This window comes from Gossypium arboreum, chromosome 9, assembly GCF_025698485.1.
Source record: "Gossypium arboreum isolate Shixiya-1 chromosome 9, ASM2569848v2, whole genome shotgun sequence".
Taxonomy (NCBI): domain Eukaryota; kingdom Viridiplantae; phylum Streptophyta; class Magnoliopsida; order Malvales; family Malvaceae; genus Gossypium; species Gossypium arboreum.
The window spans coordinates 74,868,467-74,879,173 of NC_069078.1; the positions used below are offsets into that span (position 1 = coordinate 74,868,467).

The 10,707-nt window shown below is 32.7% G+C and overlaps 1 protein-coding gene across 1 annotated transcript; it reads right to left on the reverse strand.

Moving 5' to 3' along the window:
- Positions 1–970: 970 nt before the first annotated feature.
- LOC108453985 (transcription initiation factor IIB-2) lies at positions 971–6,111 on the reverse strand. Its single transcript, XM_017752259.2, has 7 exons — positions 5,496–6,111; positions 4,691–4,715; positions 3,077–3,206; positions 2,855–2,985; positions 2,600–2,688; positions 2,012–2,088; positions 971–1,373 (listed from the first exon to the last, which is right to left on the reverse strand). The coding sequence occupies exons 1-7, from the start codon at positions 5,846–5,848 to the stop codon at positions 1,240–1,242; spliced, it is 939 nt and encodes a 312-aa protein (XP_017607748.1). The 5' UTR covers positions 5,849–6,111; the 3' UTR covers positions 971–1,239.
- Between the last annotated feature and the right edge of the window lie 4,596 nt (positions 6,112–10,707).

Here is a 10,707-nt window from a genome sequence, read left to right on the forward strand (position 1 = left end):
AACCAGTTACACTATTTAATAAATTCCATGAAACAAATTTAGATAGTTAAATCACATTAATTATAAAAAAAATATCTATGATAGCTTAAGTATAGTCTCATCTTTATTCACATTAACTTGTGTTAAATCATCAATGCACTTTTAATGAACTTTCTACTAACTTTTCCAATTTTTTCCCATTAAATTCAGATAATATTCGATTTTACATAATATACTAAACTAGAGATTATGTTAATTTTCAATCAACTAACCAACCCAATCTAGTTTCTTTAAACCTATAAAAAAGTAAAACGAAGTGTCAGGAGAAAATAGTGAATGAAATCAAGACAAACCCTAAAAGAATAGTGCGATGATAGATGATTATGATGAAGGCGACGGTGAAGATTACAATGGTTGTAGTGATTATAGAAGAAGAAGCTTATTTCCCCTAAAAAGATCATCTATTCTAGTCCTTCCAGAGAAGTTATAAAGATAAGCAACAAAGTTAACGGGGGTTTTATGGATGGAGAAAGAGAGAAAAGTTACATTCACATCAAGTAAAAACGAGTCAGGAAGATAATTGACATAGTGAAGGTTATATTGGAGTGCTACGATCACTATTTGTCCAATGGAAAGAGACAGAACTTACGTCCCAAAGAAAGGTCATAAACCTTAGAATTCTACCTACTTTCTAAGATTAGTTCAAGTCTTCTCATAGCTTTTTAATCTTCTCTAGATGCATTTTAAGGTCGTCACATGTTAGCGTTCGGATGCTTAAGTGCTCAACGAAAGAAGTACTAAAACTATTCAGTGCAGCTCGTCTGGTAGCTGCTTGGGCACGGAGTGCTGCTACTAGGCAATGTTGTCAACAACCGCTGCCAAAAAGCACTACATGCCAAGAGGTGATATCCAGAAACTAGCGTCTACAAAGCCATGGTTAAAACATCAAGTATAAATTGCACTCCTATCATATCAATACTCCCTCAAAAAATTTGCTGCAAGTTCATACGTTAACTAAATTAACTAAAATTTATCGGTAAATAACTTAAGACCACTAAGTACCCCCAAAAAAAAAAAACCTTAAGACCATCTTATCCACATTACCTCCCTTACCATTCTTAAGGGTAAAGTCAAGTAGGAAAACTGAGAAAGAAAAAAAAAAAAAAAGAACATTCTTGGAACTTTCCAAGAACTCAGCCAATTTGAGGGCCCTTTTTTTGTGTGTGTGTTGTGTATTCTCATTATTGTCTGTTGTTAACTTCAAGGACTACATAGATTCTTGAGATCTTCTTCCTTGGCATACCAACTTGGTATTATCTTTGCCAGATGGGGATAAAGATCCTTGTACGAATTTCGGATTGTCCCTTCTGCAACTCCTGTAGCAAGTGAAATATCTGCATCCAGCACATTTTACTATTAAAAGTGAACATTTTTAATAGAATGATAGTAGCAGCTCACATTTTGCATACACTCCTTGTGCTTTCTTATTTTTATTAGACAAACACATTCCATAAGGTGCACACTAATGCGACAAGAACTGAACTCAACTGAAGGTCAAACCAGGTTAACTCTGGTTCCCGGTTCAACCACTTTAAAAAACTAAAAAGAATAAATTATTAATAATTAGAAAGTTCATAAAAAAATTCCAAAAACTTAAAATTAAGAAAAAAAATATTTACGAAAAAAATCATAATTAAAAATGAGCCAAAACATAATCCAAAATTTTTTGACAAAAAATTTTAAAAAAAAATTTCTTTTTTTATTTGTTTTTTTGGTTCATGATTTTCAGTTTTTTACCAAACGATTGACCTTTTTCCGGTTATATGTCACCAGTTTAACTGGTTGGACCACCAGTTTCCAGTTCAACCGGACGGTTCAATCTCATTCTAACAACATTGGCAATATTTCGAACCATATCAATACTACAACCTAAACTGCAGTATTTCGAACCATATCAAGAAGGAAATTAGGCACATAAAAGTCGTTGGTGAAACATCTTTATTTCTACTTAATAAGGTGGGAAATATCAAACCTCTAAGAGGCTTCTTATCGTCAGACAGCTGTGTTATGATATAAATAACAGCAGCTGCAATTGATATCGGGCTTCGCCTGCAAAGTTATCTAAATTATTAGCAAATACATACAGAAACTAATATAAGTGAAAAAAAATTAAAGAAGATATACATAAGAGATCTAATGTCTCAATAGACAATAGTCAATTCAACAATCTTGACTCCTGATTCTCAACATCCTTATTAACATCCGCATCCCTAAATGTTTTTGCTTCTCACTCACCAGAATCTCATAATCCACCTCCATCTTAATAGTCAATAAGATCTAAGGGCAACTATTGCAAAATTTCAACTATAATGGTCTTTCTATACTCGACAAGCTTCCTTTTCTTTGCATCATTATTCAAACATTCTAACTTTCCTAATCATGTGAGTTGCTCAATTGAAAATACCCACTTCCTAATCATGCATTCTGTTAAATGGAGAGATCCATACAGAATTATCCAAGTCAAGAGGATAGTGAATTAAATTTTTATTTAAGGAAAAGGCTTAAACAGAAGTTTCAGTTTAGGCTGACATTGTCATGATGAAGACAGAATAAAAACTACCTTATATCAAACTCCTCAGACTTCTGAACTGATTCCTGGGCAGCTTTAACTGCTTGATTATTCATACCAAGATTGGAACAAAAACGCCTCTGATAATTAAAAAAACTAATGTCAGTGGCAACCATAAACGGTAAATGAATAGTACAGTATTTAACAATGGAACTGCACCCTACCGAGCATAAAGAAAACAACACAATTGTTTACTAAAAGCACTGTTATAGAGTTTTTTTTCCTTAAGCAAAAAAGGGAACTCACCATGAAGTCACCGGCATGTATGGTTCCCATCTCCACAGACTGGCCAGTCTCTAATCCCAGTTGTTTCACTATGTATTCTTTTGCTCGGCCAATTTCTTTCTTTGTGGCTCCATTGGCAACAGAGCAAATTTCTAATTGAAATGCAAGGTTCAGGGAAGCTAATACACATTAAGAAAGATAAATCACAAAGAATCCAGATTTTAAAAGAATCTTAGGCTGTACCCTTGACAGTGCGAGGCTTGTCCTCTTGTCTACAAGCAATGTATAGGCAAGCAGCCAACAATGCATCTTGATTTCTTCCTCTGCTAGACTTCTGATCTTCCACCTTCTTATATATCTCATTGGCTCGATCCTTCAGTCAACGGAAAACCCCCATAAATTACATGCACATTAAAATTGGTAAATAAAAAAAGAAAGAATAAAGAATAAAAAGGTCATGAAACTAAAATTTAAAATGTCATGCACAAAGATTCTTTTCATTAATAGGAAGCCTCTCAATCTAACTTTGGCAATCACTTCAAATATAAAATCATTTTCTTTTAGAAGCATAAAAATGCTCAAATTTTTATGGTGATCATTAGAAAACAATATCTGAAAAAGAGATTACTAGGGATGGTGGTTACAAGAAAATTTCAGTGGCCAGATGGAAAAAACTTATAACTGAACTGCAGCTAGTTTTCAAAAATTAAAAGCTAACTTCAAAATTAAGAAGCCTTTAAAGATGGCAGAGTTTATTTGTAACATATTATTTTCCTTTTTCTAAAAGATTTACATACAACTAATTGCTAAAAAATGGAAATTTTCAAATGATAACGGAACATTCATCCATTTTCTAAGTGTTACTGTTAAATGCTCATTTTTCAGTCACTTGAAGGAAAGGCATAGTAAAGAAACTATCACCAGGATGCCTGTCCCTCTGTCATTGTTACTCAAATATTTCAAAGTTTATAGAACATTCTATCCTGGTGTTCTATGCAGCAACTTCCTTTGGTTACAGTATTATTATCGTTATAAAGATAGTAAAATAATATGTAAAATAATAAATAAATAAAAGAATGGTGCATGCTTCCCCTGTAACTTTTCCTCATTAATGACAAGATCTAATTACATCTTAGAAGTCTGTTAAATCAAACACACTTACCACACAGTTTTGTGTAATAAACAAGTGCTTTCTTTCCCAGCCATCAACCCTAACATTATTATTTTTCCTGATGGTGAGGTCACTAAGAGCAGGGAAGCTTCTTTTAGTCATGCATAGAACTGGAGGTTTAAATTCATAACCTATTTTTGTTCATGCATAAACCAGGACTCCAAAAGGAAGTTTCAGCTGCTATGGTAACTTTTACATGCATTTCATAGTTTCAACTCGTGCACAAGATTGGTGCTCTATATTTGTAATTCTTTTCTGCTCATGCACAAGATTGGCCAAAAGGAGATCAGCAGTGACGGTAATGCTTGAATGTATTTTAGCCTTTCAGCATATGCACAAGATTAGAGATCATGAGAATACCTTGTCCCAAGCTGGTTAATTTATCAGAAATCTGTCTCTAGAGACATTCTATTTCAAACAAGTCATTCTTATAAAGCCTCTCATGCTGCACTTTTAACTTCGTTTTAATTTAGTATTGTTGCCGACATGATATGGTCTAGTACATGATAAACCCTTTTTTTGGTCTATGGCAGCAAAACCAACCAGTATGAATAATATATATACACGACATACTAAAATAACGGAATAGACCCAGCCCATGCATTTGTGCATGTCACCAGTCCATGGTAATAGAGTGAAATACCATATAAGATTCAAATTATATTACAAGGAAATGGGTAGCATACCTTGATAGTTGCAACGAGACCCAACCTGCAACATAAAACTTATCCAAATAAGTGGCATATTATAGTATATCACTATATCTCAAGCATAAAACTTCACTTCATGAAGAAAGGAGAGGGAAAGTGAATAATTATGCAAATCTTTAAACCTAAAGAAAACACGATGGTTACTGAAGCAAGTATTGAAACTGTTCGTAAAGTAATCACACATATTGAAACATCAATGCTTTAAAAAAAATGCAATCTTAATACTCAGCTAGATTGTACAGCCGGATCACCATTTTAATATTCAGTTGGATCACATTAAGCCAGATACAACAGAGAACATATTTGTGTAATTCAAACAATTAGATGCCAGTCTTATTCTGACTAAGGAAAACACAACTCAAAAGTATAACACTTTACAACTATTACAATGACAATCAATTGTAAATTTCCTAGAGTCGGCCCTCAAACTTTGATCCACAATTTTCTCCATTACGATAAAGTACAATATTTCCGTCATAATTTGTTTTCACCGATAACTGAAGCATCTCCTTTCCACCTGCCAACCCCCATCGGGGAAAAAATGGAAATCCCTCAAAATCTCTAGCATTTCCATCAATTTGTCTCTAGAAGCATTGGACAAGACAAGCTCACCTAACACATTCACCTCAATCAAACAAAACCCAAAAAATTTCACCCAAGATCCATAACCCTAACACACATTTTTTCCGCATTATTTACTTACAAAGTCTGACCATCCAAACAGACACCATAATACCAACCAAAAGCAAATTCCAAAAAGCCAACAATAAAAATCAAATACCTATCAGACATGGTAGCAATAGTCTTGAAAGCTACAATCAACCCCCGATCCGGATTCGACCCACGGTTCTGCCAGCGACCCAACGAAGACGAGAGGAACTCACCAGAAGCACCGTTAGGCTTAGCAATAACAGTAGATAAACCGCCATCCGCCAAAAGCGGGTTGGTGGGACCACCTACACGGACGGGATCGTTATCACCCGACTCGTTTGCGAAGGTTCTCCACTCCGACGTCTCATCGATCGAGTGTGACTCTAAAACCAACCCGCACTCCGAACACACCGTATCTCCCGCCGAGTGATCAAAAACCACCTCCGTCTGCCGCTTGCAGTCTGAACAATACACGTCCCCCATCCCGGAGCACTTTTTTCTTTTCTAGTTCCCTGATTTTGCTCGATTTGCCAATGGATTCAAAGATTAAATGGAAAAGTCTGTTAGGTTAAAAAAATTTCTATTATAATATTTTAATTTGTGAGATTATAGGATTTTATTTTCGGTTCAGTTTTTTTCTTTTTTCCCAGAAAAAGGTTTTCTTCGAAACGAGGAGAACAACGGGAAAGTTAAATAGTGGAGAATGTTTTTGTTACTGGTTTCTCACCCGTGAATATCTATTTCTTAAATATATATATAAATATATATATATATATATATATATTATCTCACAAAACAAAATATATATTCATACTATCTCATGGCCTATCACATATATACGTGTCAAATTCACATATTTAGAATATAAATATGTGTTTAAAAATAACATATAATAAATAATAAAATATATTACTTGAAATTAATTAATGTTATCATAACAAATATATACGATATTAAAATGAAAAATCAGATTAAAATTGTCTATCATATGTTGTCATTAGAGTGATCATGGGTGGCCCTACCAAGGCCCTTAGAAAAATGGGAGGGTTTGAGTAAAAATATAGGCCGAAAAATGGGCTTGGGCAAAAAAACGAGGCCCGTTTAAAAAACGGGCAGGCCTCGAGTAAGAGTTTTTGGTGAGCCCTGCCCGATTCGACCAATTATATATTAATATATAATTTTTTATTTTATTTTAATTATTTTAAATTTTAATATAACTATTTTTTATTATATTGTTAATTTGTGTATTGTTTTAAGAATTGTTTTAGTATTATTTTTATTTATTTTAATATTTATTTTAATATTTTTAAATATATTTGATTTATTATATTTTTAAATTTTTTATTTAATAAAATAAGAAAAAAAATTAATATGGGCGGGCAGACTCGGGCTTAGTAATTTTATTCGGGCGGGCTTGGGCAAAATTTTAGGCCCATATTTGGGCCGGGCCTAGTAGGCGGGCCTAAAATTTTATTTGGGCCCGGCCGAACCCGCCCGGCCCGCCCATGATCACCTTTAGTTGTCATCAATTTTGAGTTGGTCTTGAATTAACTTATGATACCAACTCAATTAAATACATTAATATATCTTGTTGATAGAGATAATAAAATGTGCATAATAAAAATTGAAATGTACAAAAATACAAAACAAAATTTTAATTATGTTATAAATTAAATGTTTTACTAATACAATAATTAATTTGGGTTTAAACCTTACTTTATGCATGTTTTTATTTATTTTTAAATAAATAAACTAAATTATTCTTAAATAATAAAACATATTTCAATTACAAAATATATCTGATCATGGGTTTGGCGAGCTACCTAAGCTCGAAGACTCATCCGAAAAGCGAGAGAATTTTGGGTAAAAATATATACCCGAAAAATGAGTTTGGACAAAAAATAATGCCCATTTTTTAAATGGGTCAGGCCTCAAGTAATAATTTTTTGCCCAGACTCTACTCAAATTTTGCTAAAAAAAATTTCCTGCTGCTATTTGTTGTTGTTTTGTTGTCATATTGCTACTATTTTGTTGTTATTGTTTGAATATTGTATAACTCTTATTTTATTATTAATTTTACTACTATTTTAGAGACATTTAGTTACTAAGTTATTGTAACACCCCTAACCCACCTCCTTCGTCGGATTAGAGTCACAGGCATTATTAACTGATCAGAACATTTAATTTCAACATAATCAAATGTGCAAACTAACTATTAACATTCATAATATACAGAGAACAGAACATGTTAATCTAATACTTTCATATTATTATTATCTTTTACAATAGAGCAATTAGATATGATATGCAATGCTAAACTTAGTCTTCCACTATTTACATTCTGATCATTATTTATCCTCTCTTGAAAGCTAGAAGTTGGATACCTAACAAGACTATTCCAATTATTAGAATCAGAGAATTAGATTATACTTTGACTATCTACATCTGATGATATTAGTAGAATGACCTATTTCACCCAGTTAAGGTTTGCTACTTCATTTAAAATTAGCGTAAAAATATTCTTACATTCCTTAATACGAGTTTATAGGACCCCAAAAATAATTAGAAAACAAACAAGGATTAATTTGAAATAATTCAAAAGGGTTTGGGGAAATTTTCTAAAAATTTTAGAAACAAGGATCACACGGCTATGTGGTCAGGCCATGTGATATGCCCCAAGTCGTGTGGTTTTCGAAGCTGGAACACACGGCCTTGTCCTAGCCCATGCCTTTACCCGTGTAACTCACTGACTTGAAACACACGGCCGTATCCCAACCCGTACCTCTGCCCGCGTAACATACTGACTTGGATCACACGGCCATGTCGCAGGCAGTAGTGTCAAACCGTGTGAAACATGCACTAAAATTCACAAGACATGCAACAGCCTAATTTTCAGTGGTATCGGGAATAGAGATTTGATATCACCAAATCCGACGGGTGAGTTAAAAATTTAATAAATTAATACCTATGAGTCAAATGTGAATATAAAAGCATCTTTGAATTAGTGAATTTGGTGATTTAAAAGATTTAATTAGGTAAATTGGGTCGAGAATGAGGTATCGAGACCTCGACTTCATAAATCGAGCCATAAATATTTTTAGAAATATTTATGGAGTGTTGGTGAGGTAGTAATAAAATTTAGTCAGAAAATTTTGACGTTTGGGTGGTTAATTAAATAAAAAGAACTAAATTGAAAAGGTTGTAAAAGTTGCTAAAAGGATAAAATAGCTCAATTGTCAAATGAGGAAGAACCTAAAGTGAAAATAATCCCAAAGGAGATATTTTGGGCGGCAATAGCTGAGAAAAATCAGGAAATGGGTGAAATAAGGGCAAAATTGGAAAATTGCTAAAATTGGCTAAAAAAAAATGGGACTAAATTGGAATATCTAGAATTCTCTTCATTTCTCTTCATATTCATAAGCTGAAAAACAGCCATGGAGGAGGGTTCAATCTGGTTTTCATACTCTAGCTTCATGTAAGTTTAATTCTTGCTTTCTCCTTGAAATTTTTATGTTTTTGGACTTTTACAATTGGGTCCAACTTAATATTTCATTAGTTTTTGATTCCATGTCTAATTTTTGAAGTTTTTATGGATGAGTGCTGGAATTATATGATGATTTAGCACGGAATTAGAGCTTTAAATTGTTTATATTCTGATTTTAGAAAGTGAATGTTTGGGACCTAATTGTAAAAGAGTTTAAAGTTAGAGTTTCATGTGGAAATTCTGAACTTCGATAGTTATGAAATAACTTATAATGTCTAGAAAAAGTATTAATTGAGAAAATTATCTTAATTGAGGGGTTAATTGAGCAAGGACTGAATTGTATGAATTGTGAAATTTGGGGTAAAATGGAAGTCAACATTTTGCACTAAAACTGTTTTGGCCAGCAGCAGTAGCTTAACTTTGAAAAATCACCAAAAATTGTAGAAATCGAATTAGAGGATGAATAATATATGAAATTAAAGCTTATTGAGTTTAGTTTCTTATAAAAGAAATTATGTAAGCAATGGAGTTGTAAATCATGAGATACAATAACTTTTGTGAGATAAGGTCAGAATGATTTCGAGTTCCCCTGTTCTGATTTTGGAAAATCATAAAAAGTTGGATAAAAATAAATAGGGGCTTAAATTTATATTTTTAGAATCCTAAAAGAGTCTATTTTCAAGAGAAATAAACGGGAACATCATTCGAATTCTGTACGAGGAGATAATTAATTTTTAGTGAAGAAGGGTCAGAACGGTTAGACAGCAGATCAGAGGAAAATTTAAAGAATAAACTGTACTTATTGGCTAAACCAAAAATTCTGAAAATTTTATGGTAAGAAGATATATGAGTCTAGTTTCAGGGAAAATTAGCGGATCTTAATTTTGAGTTCCATAGCTAATAAATTAGTGACTATGACACAAATGGATAACTTTGAATATACATATAAGTTAATAGTGAAATTATTGATAACGTTACTTATAAGCATGATATATACATTAAGGATGTTGAATGGAGTGGAGGAGGAGGAAAATATATATGAATATTCAATTAGCATGGCTAATTTGCATGTTTTAAGCTCATGGACTAAATTGAATAAAAGTAAAACTTTAGGGGGAAATTTTGTAAAAATGTCAAAGATGACTAAATTGAAGGGAATGAATTGTTTTATTATCTAAATTAATAAATTGAATGAAATTATCAATTTAAAATTGGGTGAAATTTGGGAAAATAGTAAATTACCAATATGTCCCTAAATCTTGGTATTTCTGCAATTTAGTCAGGTAGGTTCGTATATCTTGAATGAGCATGTAAATATGACAATTTAAATATTGTATCGTATTTTATATGATTTTTGAATTGAATATTTGAAAAGGATGTTACATGAAACATGAATATGAATACTAAATAATATAAATTAATTGAAATTATTCTGAAAATCTCGGTAATGCCTCGTATCCTATCCCGGTCTCAGGTACGGGTATGGGGTATTACAAGACACACGGCCGTGTGGCCAGGCCCTGTGTGTCACATGGTCGTGTGACAGACCGTGTGTACCTAAATGCACCTTAAAACTCAAGTTTACAAAATCATGCTTATTTGGACCCTAAGAAACTCAATTCCCAGCCATTTAACATATTCAAAACACAATTAAACATGCTTAAAACTTGCCAAAACATCCATATTAAGTGTCTAACCAATGTACCTTTATTGGTACCACATTTTTATATTTCCAAACATATCAATGAGACATCAACCATCCAAACATTCATTCATACCAAATGACCATAATTGAACTAATGTTTTAGCTATTTAGGCTACCAAACTTAAAACTAAAACACATGAAAAACATTAAGCT